A 19,893-nucleotide genomic window follows, 5' to 3' on the forward strand; every position below is an offset into this window, starting at 1 on the left:
TGTAGTACCTTAAATTACTTTTTCTAATATATATGTACAGGATGATTGTTCACCAACTTGTATGGAATTAATTTCAATTCAACAAATAGCGATTGAGTGCCCAATTACGTACTAGAAACTACAAGCCCTAAGGATGGGAAGCTGAATAATTATGGCCTTTAGGTTCTCAATCTATTAGCAAAAACACATATGCAACTAAGTACTATACTAGTAGTGTGAAGAAATGCATCAGGAAAACAAAGAAAGGAGCTGATCCTTCCTTGAAAGATTAGTGGCAATTTTTGGCAAAAGGATAGGAGAGCATTCTAGAGACAGGGAGCCAAAAATAGAAGGTGATAGATGAGGAGAGAAAGGTAGGTTGAAGGAAAATTAGTAAAGGCACGCTAAAGACTTGATACTCCATCCAATGGGCTACAGGAAATCATAAAAATTTTTCAAGCCACCAAAGGGAGAGAAATGACCAGAGTGTTATTTTAGATAAATCATTCTGGAAGCAGAGGACAATGAGTAGGAGGGAATAGCTAGAGCCAAACTGTTAGGAAGCTATTGGGAAAACATCACAAGATGTCATAAATGTACAGTTCTGCAGAAAATAGGATTGAAAAAACCCTAAGACTTAGTAGCCAATTAAATAATAAAGAAAAAGAAAGGGAAGACTACTCTAAAGTATTTAGATTGGGTAGCATGGTGGATAGCAATGTCAAAAACGGAGAGAAGGAATAAATGTGAATAATGATTTCATTTGGGAACATATTGAGCTTAGGTGCTCAAGAGTCTTGGACATCCAAATAAATATGTCAATTGGACACTTCAACTCTGTCACAAGGACTATAGACTGGGAACCATCAGACCTTCATAGATGTAATCATCCAAGATAACAGTATAGCCTTAGGAGCAAGACGGAAGGACAGAACTTGAGGCCATTTACATTTGTAAAGGAAAATGGGGCAATGTAAAAGACTGGGAGAAAAGCAGACAAATATGGGGGGGGAGGAAAACAGCAGAGTTGCGTCCCTAGAACCAAGTGGAAGAAAGTTTTAGGAATGAAGGAGATGCCATAAAGAGATACCATAGGATGGAGACTTGAAGATACTGGTTTTGGAAAATATGGAACAGCTGAATATGAAGAAATTTCAATAAAATTTTAGGGGAAATACAGATAGCAAGGAATTTATGGGAATTTGAAGTAAAAAAAAAAAGAACATGTGAAGGTAGAAGGAAAGAAACTGGGGAAGTTTTATTCTGTTTTTGTTTGTTTGTTTTCATTTTCATTTTTTGGTTTTGTGTTTTTTTGTGTGTGGGTTTTTTAGGGGGTTGTTGTTGTTGTTGTTGTTTCAGAAAATGGAAAGCCAAGTCAACGATAAAGTAAAAAGGCCAGGTGGGCTGAGGATCTTGAAGAGTGAAGGGAACAAGTTTAGGAAATGGAAAAGAGAACTGATTAGAAGTGCATTATTACAAGTTAATGCATTATAAACCAACAGAAATAAGTAATCACAAATTTATTCTAGAACTGGATCAAAACAAAGCCAAGATTTTTCCAATGGCCCCCAGCAACCAGGAAAAAACACATGGTTGGCTTGACTCAAGTTTAAGAAGTGTTAAGGTAGATGTGGCAAAAACAGTCATGAACTGAAAGTACTCAGGGGCCTAGGGAGTACCATTAAAATGACCCAAAAAATAGCAAAGGGAACAAAAGGTGGGTAGCCTGGGAAAAGTGAGAATAGAGCATCAGAAGACTACAGTGAGTCTCCACTGAGTTTTGTCTTTTTAAAGATTTTTTTGAACAGTTTTAGGTTTACAACACAATTGAGAGGAACGTACAGAGATTTCCCATACTCTCCTACCATCTTTCATGTGTAGCCTCCCTCACTAGCAACATCACTTACCAGAACAGTTTACCTTAGGGTTCACTCTTGGTGTTGTACAAGTTGGCCCTTGAAAAATGCAGTTGTCACATTGTTAGTGGCATCAATACTATATAGACAAAAGTCCCATATAACTTTTGACTCTACAGTCAGCCCTTCACATTCACAGACTCAACCAACCACAAATCAAAAACAGTATTTTCATTCTTCAGTTGGCAATTCGTGGTTGTGAAATTGTGGTGGGGAATGCAAAAATACCATTTTTGATAAGAGGTTAGTCGACTCTGTGAATGCAATTCCCACCTATACAAATTGCTGACTGTATTTATTTTTTTTTTAAAGCACATACACAGTTCAGGCCTGTGTGTTGTTATTCAAGAGTCAACTGTATATGGGTTTGGACAAAATATAATAATATATCCCTTATAATATACAGAGTATTTTCATTGCCCTAAAAATCCCCTCCACTCTGCCTGTTTAACTATCCCTTTCTTTTTCCCTCCCCACCCCTACAACTACTGATCCTTTTACTGTCTCCACAGATTTTCCTTTTCCAAAATATCATATAATTGGTATCATACTATATATATATATATAGCTTTTATGCATTGTCTCCTTTCACTTAGTAATATGCATTTAAGTGTCCTCTATGGATCTTCATAGTTTGATAGTTCATTTCTTTTTATTGCTGCATAATATTCCATTGTCTGGATGTATCACAGTTTATTTATCCACTTGTGTACTGAAGGATATCTTGGTTGCTCCCAAGTTTTGGAAATTATGAATAAAACATCAGTGTACAGGATTTGTGTGAACATAAGTTTTCAACTCCTTTGGATAAATTCCAAAGAGCCTGATTGCTTGATCTTGAAGTAAGAGTGTGTTTACTTTTACAAAAAACAACCAAACTGTCTTCCAGAGTGGCTCTTTATTGAGTTTTATTACAAGTTTCTTCAGTGTAGAAAATAGCAAAAAAAAAAAATTTAAATCAGAGCAGAGCAGTTTTAAGCCACTAGTGGTTCAAAGAAGTATATAGTTGACTGCAAAGACAGTCAGGGCTCCTCAAAGGATATTTCTTATATAGTATAAATGGTTACTAGGGTTCACTTATAAATGTTTTATAATATTTAAATATTAAAGTGTTAAGTAAAATTTTAGTAAAGGATATGAAGTCTTTGGAACATTGGGGCAATGGAGATTTTAACACTTCCTGTTCCTTGGAATCTCTGCAAACCAGTGTTAACACTCTCTTCTGTGTTCTGAAGAAAAGCTACTAGACCAGTTTGAGTTTGGTTTTCTATTACTTGAAACATAGGTCCTGACTGATATTACAAACTATAAACACAAAAATTGGCTTAAGCAATGAAGGGGATTCATTGGCTTAACAGGAAAAGTTCAACTGTACTTCAGGCTTCAGGGTTGGTTTGATTCAAGGGCTCAGTGATGTTGTCAAGGACATGTTTCTTCCCGTGCATCCTGTCTCTCTCTCATGTTATCAGTTCCACTGCAAGGCTGGCTTCTTATGTGGCATGTTACATTAAACATTGAGAAGGAAAGAACTTATTTTCCAGAAGCTTCCAGAAAAAAAAGATCTTCTCTAATCCTTCTGTCCTAAAAGGGACCACATGACAAGTCCTGAACTGTGGTTAGGGAGTACACTTGTCCTGATTAGTAATAGCTAGTAGTTGAGTTAGTGTCTCATAAAAGCCATGTCCTGAATGAGGGACATGTGGTCAAGAGAGCAAAAATTAGGATAGTTAATAAGAGAAGGGGACATGTGCACAGATACACATCATGCTATTTTCTTTTGGGGTTATAGTTAATATTCCTCCCTGAATCAGGATTCTGTAATATATATATCAAAGATACAGCTAAGAAGAAAATAGACCAGATGACATCACCTACATTTAATGTTCCACTGTTGTTAAAAATATTGTTCATTATGTCCTTTTTCCTGTCTATGAACTCATGTTTCAAATTACATTTCTGTTGATGGGAGAAGTTTCTTTGGCAGCTGCGGATAGATAACTGCTCTGTAAATGATCACTTTGAGGATACTTCATTTCCAGTCTGCATCTCAAGAAAACCCTTCTCCTTCATTCTAGAAAATGTATTACTGTCTTGAGGCATAAGGTGAATTCTCTTTAGTTTGAAAATACAATCCTTCTTTACCAGAATGAAAAAATAAAGGCCAAGTGGTTTGAGTCTGTTGCAGCATTTTGCCTATGTGTGAATTTAAAGTTCATTTTCTTCTATGATAGAAACATACCTAATTAATTTGGTATTCTTTTCTATGTTGCTTTTCTTGGAGGGAGAGCTAGCTTGATACATGATGAACATCTAATTAATATGTTAATTTCACTTCCTGTATATGCTTTGTAGTTGTCCTATTAGAATAAGGGGGAAATGTCATAGTGAATTCTGCAGGTCCTCTGGTTATTTCAGTCACTCAAAACGTTCTTAGAAGTGTGTTGGGCATTAAAGTGCAATATATCATCTATGTCTTTCAGGAGGTCATCTAGCTAGGAAGATGAGCCATGCACTTTCAAAATAGTTAAGGAACAGGACAGAGCACTGTGGAACTAAAGATCACAAGTAATGCTATAGGAAAGGGTCACCTGAAAAGAGTGTGAGGATGGGGGTGGGGAATGAAGATATGGTCACTCTGGGAGGCTGAGGAGGACCCCTGGAAAAGGACTTGAGTTGGACCTTACAGAATGTTTAGGTAGGTAGAGAAAGGACGTTCTGGGCATGGGGGGAATTGTTAACAGACCAAAGATGAAAAGAGGCATTTGGGCTTCAAAGACTAATGAGAACCTCTCCTTCTGAAGAAGTGGGATCCATGTTGGGGAACAGTGGAAGGTAAGACAGGCTACAAAGTGAGGCCAGAGTATGAAGAACTTTGAACCCTGTGACAGTGGAAGTTCCCCTGGAACATCTGATGAGAGAGATATCATAAGGAGGAGCTAAAACAGCCTGGTTGAAGGGAGAATAACCCAGGGCAGGCTGACCAGTTACAAACCAACGTCAGAAACCAGTGGTGACACAATGAGCAGCAGCAGCAAGAGGAATGAGCATTTTCCTTCTTCAAAAGAGGGTTACAATGAAAGAGAAGAGCTCAAACTTGATCTTGGTTCCCAAGCTTGTAATGGTGTGATCAGGGCTGAGTTTGAGTTCACAGTTGGGCACCAAATGAAATCATCTTGTTAACAGTTGGGGGGATATACTCAAGCCAAATTTGGATGTAATGCAATTGGAAGTGGACTTCTGGTTCTGCAGAACTACTGCCAGCTAGCTGCACAATTTTTCTCTATTATTTCTGTAGTCTCTCAGTCATGTGATTGAATTTTCTAGCTGCTACTTATAGGATCACTCTCATTCCAGAAGCTTCTTTGACATTTCCAACCAGAACATATACGTAAAATGGTGCTAACTATGGCCTTAGTGACCTAAAGGAAATATTGCAATTTTCAAAAAAACTAATATCCATTCCAGGAAAACATGGCTCATTGGTGTATTTATTATTGTGTATACATAGCATGACCTGGTGATTATTTAATATGGAAAAAAAACAACCTAGTGCAGCACAGCTCTGTGCCTACATAGATCCCCAAATTCTAAATCTATGAGGTCTCAGACTTCATTACCTGTTAATCTAGGGTTTGTATTTAAAATGAAGATTCACTGATTCTGTTAGAGCCCTAAAATCTACATTATTAACAAGCCCCCCCCAGGTGATTCTGTTGCAGAAAAATATTCGTTGGAAAAATACTACTTTAACTCCCAGGTGTTAGTTAAATTCTCTCAACAAGCATTTCCTCACCCATTTTAGGTGTCCAATAAATTGTGTCATATTGATCAATGTATTCCTAGCCCTTACATCCTTAAGGTACATATTGTAACCTCTTGAGTACCTAAACATATCAACCTTCCAAGGAAAAGCCATCATTTTAATTATCCCAGATAAAAGAATAGTCAGTTGCTGCAGACATGAACTTGACCTGAAGTCAGCCAAGCCTGGAACTTTCTGGACAAGTCATTAGCCCCAACCAAAAAAAACTATCTTTCTTCATTTTTTCCATTTAACCACACAACATGCAGAGGTCACAAAAGTAGGTTTACAGTTGTGAGTATGCAAAAAGTTTATTTTTGTATTATTACTTAATAATTATTGTATTATTTTTCATATGAACAACTATAAACCTACTTTTGCTCCACACTGTATGTATCCTTGGGAGGGGGAATTAAAGATGAAGAAAAACTCCTTATCTCATAAAAAACCAATGTAAATATGAATTGTACTGTATCCATTTCTTTTAATTTTCTACAGATGGGATCTCTAGATCATAAGCTCCTCCCTGTACGATTCTGGTCCTTGAATACTGAGCTAAGTTCTGAAGATAGTTTTTGAATCCTGCTGATCTTTTGATCTTTTCTGGTCCTTTAATACTATTGTGACATATTTATTGATTTATTAATTGACTACATTAATTTTAAGATGAAAATCTGGCCATTTAAATTAAATGATGCATGACTTATTATAAGTGACTTTCAATACAAAAATTGTTAATACAGAAATCATCAAAGACTTCAAAAATAAATACCACTGAGAAATTTATAAAAATTTCATATGAAGCCTTTGCTTCAAAGTTTGTTAATATAAATAAAACAATTCTTCCTGGAGTGGAGTCGTGTGAGTTCTTTATATATTTTGGAGATCAAACCCTATGATCTCACCTATAAGTGGAACCTAATCAACAAAACAAATAATCAAGCAAAATATAACCAGAGACATTGAAATTAAGAACAACCTGACAGTAACCAGAGGGGAGGTGGGAGGGGATAATGAGGGTAAAAGGGGGTTTTCAGGAACATGTTTGAAGGACACATGGACAAAACCAAAGGGGGGCAGGATCAAGGGTGGGAAGTAGGGATGGCTGGGATGGGGGGGGAGCGGTGAGGGGGGAAATGGAGACAACTGTACTTGAACAACAATTAAAAAATGTGGAAAAAATAAGAAATAAATTCACAAATGACTTTTCACTTTTTGTCCTAGGCTTCAAAGCATATTTTCTTTTAAATGTATTTAATTAACTCTTTGCTTACTCATGTTCTTTTTCCCTTTTCCCTACCCAAAGCATTTTAAATAGAAATAGTTGTCTGTAGGTCTCTAAACATATTTTTAAACCTCCAAAACTGATTATTTAAATCATTTTATACAGGATTTTATTGAGTCCAATTTAGTCTGAAGAGTAACTAACAAAAAAACAATGTTAGATTGGTCTTTTAGAAATGTAACTAATACCCAGGTACTCTCTTACACCACTGGATAGTAACTTTTTAAAATACTGAATAATGTATATAAACACTAGGGGACAGAAACTCATCTAAATTGTGCATCCTATAAATGTCCCAACATCCTATAAATGTTCATGCTCATTCATAAGCTTAATATCTTCTCAGGCATCTTCTCTGAGTAGCTGCTTTATCTTTTTAGTTGAATCCAATAACCCATCAAGCAGATATTAAAGTACATTTATGGAAATACATGGATGCTTAGATCAATATATATTCCAGACATGAAAATCCTTATGGTTGGTAAAGAAAATATAATACTTTAAGAGATTTAAAGTAGTTATTTCCTCATCTCTTTTTTCTCCAAACATTAGACGAAGGTGCATTGTTTACAAAAATTTATTCATACAAATTTCACACACTTTATATAACAGTTATCAAAGTCCTAGTTATAGATATCATGTGTGTAATAATACTTGGTTAAGATGTCTTTTATAATCATTTGCACACAAAATAAGAGCTTCAAGACTAACATCTACCTAAATTATCACTATATATCATAAACCTGCTCCAGGTTAGTAAGGCTCTTGGCATTTCTAAAAAGTATACAAAAGATTAAACTGGATGATCACTGTAAATGCTTGCAACTAGCCACAAAAACACTAAATTAGACTTCATAAATAAAAGGTTAACTAGAGCCCTATTTCACCACTAACAGCTGACACATATACAGAAAAGTCTGCCCAATATCCAAGAAACAAATAATTAAGACTAAAATGCAAGCCGATGTGTTGCAGCATTGTAGGGCCACTAAATAGCCATCTGTGATTCGTGGCGATTTAAAAGGCGAAGAAAGGCACTACAGCTGCAAACTGCGTCCCCGTGTCACATTGCCTGAGGAGACTGCAGAATTAAAGAAAGATTGATCCCGTACACAGGACTCAGGCATAGATCGAATGCCTCTGTGCTTTCACTGTTTGCAATGTGATCTCCTGGCAGCATCCATCCCGCCTGGGAATGCAAATCCAATTCTGTTTTCTTTGATTTATGACTTCATACTGATAAAATCCATAAAGAAAAAGGAAAGGTCCTTTAAACTTTATAAGCTAATGTTTAATCTTTTCTCGTTCTTCTTTATTTTTTTTCCCAAAAGAATTTGTGTCTGAAATTTGGGAGTTTGGCTGGTTTGCGTGTTGTTGCTTGATCTTGTTGTTGGGTGCCGATTCTTTTATTTGTAGAGATTACTCAATATGCTCAAGAAATTGATAGGAAACAGACAAACATGCTTTCTGTAGCCAAGAAGGGATACAAAGGGAAGTTCTCAGAGTCTGTTGGAGCTTGCTTACCTTACACTTGACCACAAATATAAGATAGTACTCATACATAAGATGAGGTTTAAATGATTTATCAGTCAATAAAACTGAGCAACATGTGAACACTACACATTCTGATATGACAAAGGTTGGTTTTATGAAATAAATTTTACTAAGCAATAAGCCATAATGTAGAAAAATACATTTTACCTACAAACTCAATAAACAAGAAACAAAGATTCATATTTAGTGCATCATTACTTAGTGATAACTACATAGGGTTTCCTAAACTTTACAATAAGTGCTTGCATCAAACAACAAAAAAGTAAGACACATTCACAAGTTTAAGAGAAGTGAATGGAAAATGGTAAATGAACTTAAACAGTGCAGGAGGATAGGAAGGAGGAGTCTTCAGAAAAACCACAAAAGAAAAGGGTGGCTCCTACAGAGCAGGGTTCAAAGGGGAGGATCCTGGCCATTTCACAAGATGAGAAGCATGGACAGCACTGGAGAAAAACACATTGTACTTTGCATCCATTTCCAACACCCAGCACCCAGTTAGTCAGGCTGGAGACCTAAGGTGGGGACTCAGCTTAGCCCCAGCATCCTAGAGCTGAGGCAGCCCCAGAACAGTCCCTCTCCAGGGTCCTCCTCCTATTGCATTATGCTCCGCCTCTTCCAGTACACCTGCATTTCTTTCACTTTGTTCCAATTGTCCTAACCTTGGGGTATTGGGTTTCCTGGAAGTACAGAAAAGGGAGCTTCCTACCCAAGTCTCCCTTCTCTATACAATCTCCCAGCTCTTGCCCCAGGGAATGGTATGAACTCTGGGGAGAAGCATAATTTAGATAGAGCTGTTGTTTTCTCGGGAGAATTTCCTTCTGGGCTAAGAGTCTGAAGAGAGACAAATACATATAAAAGTAGAATCAAAGAAAGCATAAGTATTAGAATTGTCACCCGGTGAGAGGGACAATGCCTAGTTGAGTTGGGGTGGGATTGAAGCAGCCTGCCCCAGAGACTCACTGTGAAAAGAACGTCCTATAGCAATTCTTCCAAATCATTACCTCAAAATCTCCCTGGAGCAGGGCATCATTGTTTATGTACAGTAGCAAATGGTCAGTATTAATATCTTCAGGCCTGTTGTGGATAAAAATACTATCCTTTTAATTCCAGTTTACAAAAATAGGAGTAATATTCAAAACAATGATTGTCTATTTTTCTATCTACTTTATATAAATACATAAACAGCTCAGGTAAATTTTCAATCCTTGTGCACACTTGGTATGAACTGCTCTCTATTATACTTATATATATTCTTAAATATATATATTTATAATATATATCAATAATTGGTCCACAAAGTATATCTGTGCATTCTCTAGTGCTTTGTAAAAAGAAAAACAATATTATTATCAAAATATTCATTTAATGGCTTCACTTCATACATAAATACATGTTTGGATAGAACACATGAGCGATGACTGTTCAGTTTGTTGGGAAAAATGACTTTTCATTGTGTCAGGGCTGTATACACAGGGTAGCTGGTAACTCATCGCTACAAATATGCTATTCGGCGTCCTTTGTTTTTAACCCTTTGTTTATACCTTTTCCCTAGGACTGCAGCCAAGTATTTCTTGACAGCCATTTGTTTCCGGTAGCGGCTGTAGCTGTCTGTGAAGATTCCGTCTGAGTGGCGCTTGGAGAGTGGATCTGAGCCGTCCTTGGTGTCGCCGCCTCGAATCCCACTGCAAGGACAGGGGTCGGGAAGAGGGTGGCAGGGCGGGAGACACAGGTTCAATAGCTGCGGGGAGCAGGCGGGCCCCACCCCACGCAGGAGCCTGCAGACAGGGCACAGGCTCTCACTGACCTCCGCATCGCCTTCCCTGCCAGTAAGAGCCGCAGGGAGAGCGGCGACGGAAACCTTCATTCCTCCCTCCCCACCGAGGACTTCCCGGCACCACGTCCTTACAGGAGGGGCCCAGTATGAGGTCCTAGCCAAATGCCCTTAATTGAAGCCTAACTTCCGTCCATGAGATATGGTCATCCCGTCCGCCCGTTTGCGCTGAATTGTCCTAACAGAAAATAACGAAAAACCCCTAAACGCCACGTCGGCTGCTGCCATGGAGTTCACACGGATCCCGAAATTCCTACCTAGTCAGGCACAAGCACTCTCCCTTCGCATGCTAAGTTGGAAAACGTGATAATAATACAAGTCGACAGACTGTAGGCAATATCTTTCAACACATGAATTATTCATTACAAAAAATGTAATCTGTTTCCCCGTGGGCTTTATTAAAATGCTGCCTTCTGCTGAGAGATGCTACACACCAGCCCTTTGCTCTGGGTATGTCTGGCACGAGCAAAAACTGTTTGTTTTCCTAAATGTCCAAATTTGAGGGTTTGCTGGTTTCGAGTCCGATTTACAAGAAAAGAAAAAAAAAATTAAGTCAAGCTTAGAGAAAATTACAGCAAATCGTCCCGCGAAGCTTGAATGTTTTGAATAACTGCGGGGCTACTTGGTTTTCTTTTCTTTCTTTCTTTCTTTCTTTCTTTCTTTTACATTCAAAACATATCAAACTACCTGGTTTTCCTGCCCTCTCCTTTTCTCTCCCGAATCCGAGCTCTCTCGCCAAATTTCAAGTGCTACCTCGGCATCTTCGCGTGGCCGAGGACTCGCCCCGCACACGCCGCAGACCCTGGGGTGCACACTCACCCCCGGTTGGCCCCACGTGCACGCAGAACGTAGGACCGCACCGCCCACCCCGCGCGCGCTCGCAACAGTGGCCCACCCCGGCGCACGCGCGCCATCGCGCGCCCGTTAACTCTTTCGCCAACTCTTACCCCACACCCTTGGCCACGAGCTTCTGCAGTAATTTCTTGCGGGACAGCTGGTCCAACACTTTGCGGTAGGCCTTGTTAAGGATCACGTGAGCGACGTCGCTAACGGGGAAGCAAAGTGCACCCCAGGATCACCGCCTGTGCCCATAGTGGCTGCCCACGTCTCCCGCTGGGCACGCCCCCCACCCCCTACCTTGGCGCTCTGGGAGGCTGACACGATACCCCCAGAGGCCTAGAACTCCCGAGTAACTCTTTTGGGATGTTCCCGTGAATGACTGCCAGGAGCAGAAGTTCCTCCTGCCCTCCTGGGTGGGAAGTGTGGAGTCTGGGCTCCCCACCGGCTGGGCGCGCGTTCACTGCCCTCCCTTGTCCACAGACCTTTCGGTCACCACGCGGCCCTCCTGTTCACACAGCCTGGTCGGCTGCTAATTTTCTGTCGCTGATGTGGGAACCAGGAAGGAGAGAGCCTTGAAGGCTTTTAGGAAAAAGAACTTACGGGGTGGACCAAAACGCTGCCCCTCCCACCCTCAGTCCCGAGGCGCGGTTAGTACCTTATCTCGCCCGGGTGGTTGAGCACTTCGGCTTCCCGGGGCGCAGAGGCTGGGCTCTCCATGCCCGGCGGCTCCAGGTCGTAGAAGTTCTGCAGCTGGTTCCCGTCCTCGTCGTACGCTTCGTCATACGCGTCGTTCTCCGACCTGCCCGGGTATCCGGGGGCAGAACCAGTGGTCAGCACAAGTGTCTCCTCGACTGTGCGAGCCCCGCCCCCCGCAAAAAAAAGTGGGCTCGTTCTGATTTTTCTTCCTCCCAAAGTTCTCCCACGGAGAACTGCCTCTTCTCCCCGGACGGGGTGGGGGTTGGGGTAAGGAGGAGGAAACCTCATCCAAACGAAAGTCCCACCCCGCGAGGCGGCTCTCCCAGGCCTCCTTTTGCGGGTGAAGGGTAGTCCAGCAGCGCCGCGGCCTCAGCCGGCACTGGGAGGCCGAGGCGTCTCCGCCGACCCCGGACACCTGGCCTCCGAAAAGGACCGCCCCGCTGCGGTGCTGGTGCCCTACAAGCAGCAGCAGGCGGGGACGCGAAAGGCCCTAGGAGAGGAGGCTCTGGCCAACCCGAAGACCCGATGGGGGGGGGGGGGCCAGGAGCGAAACGGAAAGGGTGGATGGATGGGGTGTACAGCTGCCAACTCCGACAACCACCCCCACCTAGCTTCCGAGCCCAGGGGAGCCCTTCCCCGCGCAGATGTAGGTCACGGAGAACCTCCAGCTTCTATTTTAGGCCGCAGAAGATCTGGCAGGAACACGTATAATAACAAATGCCTCTAAACTTAGTAAGTTTGGCGGCGGCTCATTTTGTTGCGTGTCCGTGCCCTCCGTTGGCTCTCGCCCAGGCAAAGGGCCTTTGAAAATAGCTGGGGGTGAAATGGGGCTTTTAAGTACAGTAAATAAATAGTTCTCAATAATCTGTTAACGATGGCGGGGCGACGGGACCCCATCTCAAACTTAGGTATCAAAAAAATAAAAAATAAAATAGTCGACAGGGACCGAGAGCCATCAGGAGCGCAGCGGCCTCACAGTCGCCCTGCCTACCGCCTCTAGCCTAGATAAAGATCGGGGAGAGGTGGGTTAAAACAAAAACGGCTTCCTTTGGGCCGCAGGAGAGACTCGCAAAGCGGCAGGGTCAAGTCCCGCTCTCTGGGAGGGATCAGAGTCACAATTCGTTACTCTGCTCGCCTTTCCTTCATCCCCGTAGAGGTAAGGGCAAGGCAAACACATCCCTCCGCCGCCTCGCACCCAGCCTTTCCCAGGCGACGCGGCTCTGCCCTTACCCGGTGGCCAGAGCCCCCGGGTCTTGCTGGCCATCTCCACCGTCCCAGTACCCAGATGCTGGCGTCCTAATGCAGAAAGCAGAACCTATCTCTCGGGACACATCAGCGGTCGGCGGCCCCTGTGGTGCGGTTTGGGGCACAGCTCCGAGAAGCAGTTTTGCAGGCGTAATTCGCGCTCCTCGCTGCCAGGAGCCGGGTGCACCGCCAGACGCGAACGCAGCTCTGCAAAGCGAGCCTACACTATCTGGCTGGCCCGTGGAGTACTCTGGCGCTGAGGCGGGGAACCCGACTGACTAGAAGCCAGTATTAAGAAAAAGGCCTGGGTTGCTCCCCCTGGGGCGATCAGGGATGCCCTGATCCCGCCTGCCTACTTGCTTTTCCTTACTCTTTCCTTGCATCCGTTGCACCGGTTTTCTCCCCCTCCCTCGCAGACTCATTCTCGTTTTTCCTTCTCTCGAATCGCTTTTCCTCAACCATAACCAGCCAACACTCCTCCTCCCCAAGACAGCCTGAGACTCAAAATGCAGTTGGAGAACGTGTCACTTGAGAGAAAGCTCTTCCAGGGAAAAGAATTTGAATTGAGGTGAGGGAGACCCCTCCAAGACCGTGCGGAACAAGCTGCAACAAAACAAAGTCCCTGGGAGCTTCACGCTCAGCCTTGCAACCTGGCTCCCGGAGCCGAGATTCTCCTAACTCCAGCAGAGAATAGGAAAAAGAAGTCAAGCTCTGGGTCATGCCCTGCCCTCCTCCCGCGGGCGGGGCTGGAGGTGGATAGGTTTCTCCAGCCAGAAGAATCGCCTGTTCCACCCGGGACCTTTGGCTGCCTTGGGCTGGGGGAGGGGCGCCAAGCCGAAGTGGAGTCTGCCGGGCCCTTGGGCTGAGCGGAGGCCAGGGACCCGCCGCCCGACCTAGGCAGGCGGCGGAGGCGCTCTGGAGCGCAAGGGCTAGTGGTCACAGCCGGGACGGAGGAACCCCAGGAGGACAACAAGAGGAGGTGTCGGGGGAAGAGAAGCTCAGCCTCAATTCATCCCGACAGCCAGCACCTACCTGATCCCAGGGAACTGGAGTCCGGTGGTGTCAGGTGAGCAGTGCACGCTGCTGTGCATTATGATCCCGTAGACCAGCAGGGCCAGCCTTGCTCCGCTACACATGGTCATTCTGTGCAGATCGGGAAAGAGGGCACACAGCCGTCAGAATCTCCCTGGCCTTCCACCTTCCAGCCCCAAGAACTCCCGGAGCTGGGGGAGGGACTGAGTGGGAGGCTCCCGGTGTTGAATACCCCTCGGTGACAGCCCGAGCTCGCCCTGCCACTTCCTTGCTGCTATATGTAGTTAGAAAATTTATACATATAAATTCGCCAGACCTGGTGCGAAGGAAAGCTAACTAGTATCCTCCTGCCGGCAAAAGAATCAGCAGTCAAGTGAGCCGTTTGATTTGTGAGACTCCCCCACCCCCTTACCATTCAACTCTTACCGCCGCTAGCAGAGGGTTTGCTGCCAAGTAGGACGGCGATCAAAGGGTTCCTCCAAGTTTCTGCGCTGGAATCACGACCCAAAAGGAATCGCCGTCTGGTCTGTGTGTCTGAGCAGAAGCCGCAGGAACGAACAGGAGCGGCAGGAGGAGCTGGAGGACTTGTTTGCTGAGGCCAGTATTCTGTTCAAAAGTTTGCAGACGCGCAGAACTAGAAGGGAGCGTGATACTGAGAGAACGGGGCGAGGAGAGAGATGTAGAAGGAAGAAGAGGAGGCGACGAGCTAAAGTGGGGGTGGAGGACAAAGTGGCCTAAGTCCACCAGGAGACAGAAGGTACGTGATTAAGGAAAAGAGAGCAAGTCGAAGAAGGAGAGGAAGGAAAGAGAGGGCCAAGGTGAAGACGGCGTCTGAGGGAGCCGCCCGGTCAGGCAGCGGCGCGAGTCGGCAGCGCCTTCTCTGCTCTGAAGTCCCTCTGGCTGCGTCTGAAGCTGCGGCTTCTGCTGCTGCTGCCAGTGGATACAGAGGTGACCGGCCTTCTGCTCCTACTTATATATGCAGTGGGCAGAAATCTATCTAAACATGGTTTTAGAAAAGACTTCTTTGTCAACATCTGTCTGCCTATGGCCTTTAAGTACAGAATATTTTGTTGCACTGTTGCGCTCATGAAATGACTTCCTTTTTTTTTTTTTTTCTTTTCAGTCACGCAATGATCGGGTATCAGAAAAAGACGTCAGCATCCTAGTCCCTCAAGGAACATATTAACTATTCTGTGCTGGCCTCTTGGATGATAAGATCCGGAGTCATCCACTTCTCATAAACACCTTTCACTCATACAATCCAATTTTTAAGAAGTCCAATTATTTTGATGGTTTTCAATTTTTCCCGTTTCTCAAAGACGGTTAAAGGATTCATAGAACTTCGGGCATGGCAAATGTCATCTTTAACGACATTCCTACTATTTCTACTTACTTTTCATCAAGCCCTAGCAATCAGAGTTCTGGTCTCTGGAATTAAGCACCATCAAGCTCTCCTATTAATAAATTTAATTTAGATCTAGTTTCTTGCATATGTTCTTTCAGACAGACAATTATGTGGAAGTCGTTTGGTTTTTAAAGGGAAGTCTTGCAGGATTTTCAGTAAATTGCTAATGAGTCTGCTGTCTTGACAGTCTGGCTGCGAGTAGATTGATTAAGGCTGCATCCAGAGCGTGGCTCTGAGTGCTGGACCTGTCTGGTCACAGATGCTATGAACATTGAAAATCGCCCCTGATTCAGTTTTTCATCACAGCCTCTAAATCTGAGTATTTGGCAGTCACACCATTAATGTGGCAATTCATTGCCCAAATACCCTTCTGTTCAGATATGCTCCCCTCTTGCAGTATCCATAAATGCCCATAAAGCTCAGAATGGTCCGACCCTTTTAGATTTCAACATAGGGCATTCTGTGTCTCCTCTTAGTCCTGGCTTTTGGAGTTCTAAATGACCTGTTTGGACACTTTCACACTTTCTGTGGCTCTTACCGATTTGAAGAATTGAAACTGTGAGATTGTGCTTTCTACAAAAATTCAACTTTTAAGAATTTTAGAGTGAGAAATGTTTTTCCCCTTTATTTACAACTGAAGTTTGTTTAGAGAAATGCCTACATACTGGTAAAGCATGAAGATTCCCAGTACAAATTCACTTGCTGAGGGTTCCTAACAGGAATCCCTCTACTGGGAACTGTAAATTATTTTTTTAACTGAAAATGACGTGGGAAGAGGAAAGCAATAAGGAAAGACCACATCCACCAAGAGGCCCTGGAGGCTTCCAAGTCCCTGGGTAATTTAAGAAGATTTGTAAATTTCTGCTCCAGTAAAAGAACTCGGATCTATTTTTTTCAAAAAGGAAATAGAACCATCAATAACCATTAGTGTGTGCATGTTAATTACTTGGATCTTAAAAATTCGAGGAAATGGCAATTTAGTGAGAGTATTTCCTGTTACTATGATTTGGATCTAACATTTAAATAAGCTGTATTAGTTCTGCATGCTTTTCCTAAGACAAAATTATGATGTTTCTTGTTTCAGTGCCTTTCTGGCTCTCTTATTTGAGATTTAATTCTTCCTCCAGGAAGACAAAGTTTTGCTTATTCTTCGCCATTACTGGCCAGACACTGCCTGCTTCCTCTTAGTTTATTCCTGGGGATGTCCCAGATGGCTTACCTGCAACAATGCTTCAACCACATCTACACAGTAATGTATCTCTTTGTCTCCACTGCATATGTTCACTGCCTTATGTTGCAGTGTTTACATGTGTGTGCTCCCTGTGCAGCTCTCCCTCTGGAGTAAGCTCACGCACAAAGAGCCTGAGGTGAACATCCCCCAATAATCAAGCAGACAAGATAATTTTTTTACTAAAGCACCCAAAGCTATTACCGACTTTGGCTTTTCTGTCTTTGGCCTTGCTTCACGTCAAAGATGAACTCCATTAAAATCCTTACTCCCACGCGAATTGAGAAATGAGTTCAATCTGTAGAAATACTTCAAAATTTCCAAGACTCGGTGTACAAATTCACTACTCAACTTTAGTAAAGGGAGCCACCATGTGGGGAAGTTTGTTGACTTCACGGCCTATTAAAGGGGGAAAACCACAAACACCATTAACTTAGTGGGGAAGACGGAACGGTTTGACTCCACAGGCCCTCAAGAATGAACTGATCCTCTGGCTTACGAAGTCTGTGCCACGTCCCCTCTTCTCAGCGAAAGCACACTCGGCGCGGAACTTAGAGCACCCGCACTCCAAAATGACCGGACTCGAGGGTTGAACCCTTTCTGTGAAGTGAGAGGCTAAGTAGAGAATTTAATTTGAGATTTTGGGTCACTGAACTCCAGAAAATCTAGCTTTGGAAACGGACCCACTCATTTCTGAGCACAATCTAAAGACCCATCCAGCCCCGACACACAGCTGCTTGGGGGACTCGAACCGGGCAGAATCCTGCTGCAGGTGTTTCCTGCCGTGGCTGGCTTCTGATTAAGCGAGTTTGGTGTCGGTGGGCAAGGATACTTTCCTCTTCTGGAAAGTTCTGGCCCTGGTCCCCCTGGGCTGGGGGAAGTCGGGAAGGCTGAGGGAAGGAACTAGAGGCTGAGGACAAGCCTAGGGGTGGAAGCTGCGGGAGTCTGGAGCTGCAACCTTGCCTCACCAAAATCCTCAGGAGAGAGCGCAGACCCTCTCTGCTTTCCATTCAGTGGAGGGGAATAAGGGGCAATTGAAGTCTCAATGACCAAAACTACCTGCAAGTCGAACCCCCCCCCCCCCCCGCCCAAGGTGGGAATATGCTTCTAAACTGGGGAACTTTTAAATCTATCTAACGTTCACGCTGCTTACCAGGGGCCTTGGTATCTGGGAGCTTTGGGAAGCGACGGGGAGGAGGGCACAACAGACCAAACTGCCAGGCTGCAGAGGCCGGAAGCATTGAAAAGGGCGTCTGGGACCCGGCAGATAATGACTTGTTCATTACAAACGCAGGCGCCAACCTGGCTTACTGCGAGGGATGGGGCCTGGGCTGGGGAACGGGGGACCTCAAGTAAGGCGCCCTGTGTGGGTGGAGAAGGGAGAAGGGGAGAGTGAGAGGATACTTGGGAGGGGCAGGAGAAGGGACTACAGCCTACCAATTTTATCCTGTTTTTACCTGACTTCTTTCCCGAAGGGATTTTTACATCCTCCTAAAGTGACTGAGGTTAAGAGCGAAAGAGAAACCTTCAGATGGGTCTCCTGTATGTGATTGAAAATGACATGGGGAAAGGAGGAGGAAGATGAAGAAAGCACCAATGAGTTAGAACTTCCTATTCATAAATAACGCAAAGGAACTCTCCGACAGCCCCACCCCTGCCCCCAATATTCCCCGGAGAAGTGGAATTCCCAGGCAGCAAAGTTTCTTTCCAGGCTGTGACAGCAGAGAACGGCATTTAACTGGAATCAGGTTCCGTTAGAAAGTTAGTGAAACCACGGAAATCTTCAGCCTGGAAGGTTTCATCCATGTCCTCTGTAAGGTAAAGGGGCCTGATGGAAAGCGTCAGTCTCCTAAGGAGTGACCTACCCAAAAGAAGCTGTTCGGAAGTATTTGTTGGAAATCATAAAGACCCTGGATTCCAAGCTCCAAGCTCCTAACGTATCAACCCCCTTTTATTCTTTTTGTCCTGAAGATATGAAAATACAACATTTGCCCTGAAGTAGTGAATGCTAGCTAGAAGACTTGCATGGTTTTGTTTTTTCCTGGTCACCGACACATCTGTCTTCCCTGAGGTTTCAAGCCTTTCAGTCAACATTTGACTTAAAGAACTCTTTAGCCCTTGAAAAAGCGGATTTTTGTACTCAAACATAAGAATGTATTTAGTATATTCACTGGGTGTTTGGACTTGCAGATGGCTTCACAACATTAACAAACAACTGGCAGAGACAAGAATCAGTTTCCTAAGATAAGGAGAGTTCTACTACTTTCCTTCTGGCCTAGCTACCCATGCTACACATAGTTTCCATGTGTTCGCTTTCTTCCCCCAATGCCTGTACAGCCGCCAACCCCTTCTCCTACCTCCAAATGAAAGAACATCCTGTATGAATATGCACACAGCATATTCATACACTCCTAGAATAAATAATACTAAATCAGATTAGGAAAGTCTTATATTCTTTGTCTATTAATTTCTAGTTAGAGCATAGCATAAGAAGCAGGTTATACTAAATTGTTTTCAAGCTTGATGCAAAACATCATCCTCTCACGAGTGACAAAAGTAAATTACTGTTTTCAATTTCACTCTAAACTTTTTCTCTTCTGACTCTTCCAGAAAATGCGATGACTAATGACTCACTTCATACTGATTACACCTGTAGGGAAACCCAAATGTTCTTCCTCAGAACATCATGACCATCACTTACTGCACTGCCTGCATCATGCCCTTCTGAACTCACTATGAAGTAAGGAGCTGATGAGCTTACCCATAATGTGTCATGACTTACCTCTCTGACCTTCAGAATTTAGTGCTTCACACACTCTAAAAACAACCAGCAAAAGATGCCTTTCCAAACCACATGAGCAAAAGCATCTCTCTCTAATTCAAGCATTGAATTGCAAGTTCACAAGGTCAAGAGATTTTTGCCAGTTGTTTTAAGACAAGCAGATATTCAATAAGCAAAAACTAGGATATAACCTTTGCTGCAGGTTTTGGGTGACTTCTACTGTCTTACAAATATGGCTCTTTGAAGACTGTGTTCTCTGAAATATTTTGGGTACCAAAAGTATATACCCTAGACTTCA

General features: G+C 43.4%; 1 protein-coding gene across 2 annotated transcripts; it reads right to left on the bottom strand.

The window, feature by feature from the left end:
* Window positions 1-7,827: 7,827 nt before the first annotated feature.
* ADCYAP1 (adenylate cyclase activating polypeptide 1) lies at window positions 7,828-15,211 on the bottom strand. Of its 2 annotated transcripts, XM_053913457.2 has the most exons (6): window positions 14,607-15,211; window positions 14,181-14,291; window positions 11,863-12,006; window positions 11,315-11,413; window positions 10,078-10,218; window positions 7,828-9,610 (listed from the first exon to the last, which is right to left on the bottom strand). In XM_053913457.2, exons 2-6 carry the CDS (start codon window positions 14,288-14,290, stop codon window positions 9,493-9,495), a joined length of 612 nt encoding a protein of 203 aa, XP_053769432.1. In that variant the 5' UTR covers window position 14,291; window positions 14,607-15,211; the 3' UTR covers window positions 7,828-9,492. The 2 variants fall into 2 exon arrangements, with proteins under 2 accessions (XP_053769432.1, XP_024436227.1); XM_024580459.4 differs by having other exon boundaries at window positions 9,529-10,218.
* Between the last annotated feature and the right edge of the window lie 4,682 nt (window positions 15,212-19,893).

Source organism: Desmodus rotundus, chromosome 10 (assembly GCF_022682495.2).
Source record: "Desmodus rotundus isolate HL8 chromosome 10, HLdesRot8A.1, whole genome shotgun sequence".
Taxonomy (NCBI): domain Eukaryota; kingdom Metazoa; phylum Chordata; class Mammalia; order Chiroptera; family Phyllostomidae; genus Desmodus; species Desmodus rotundus.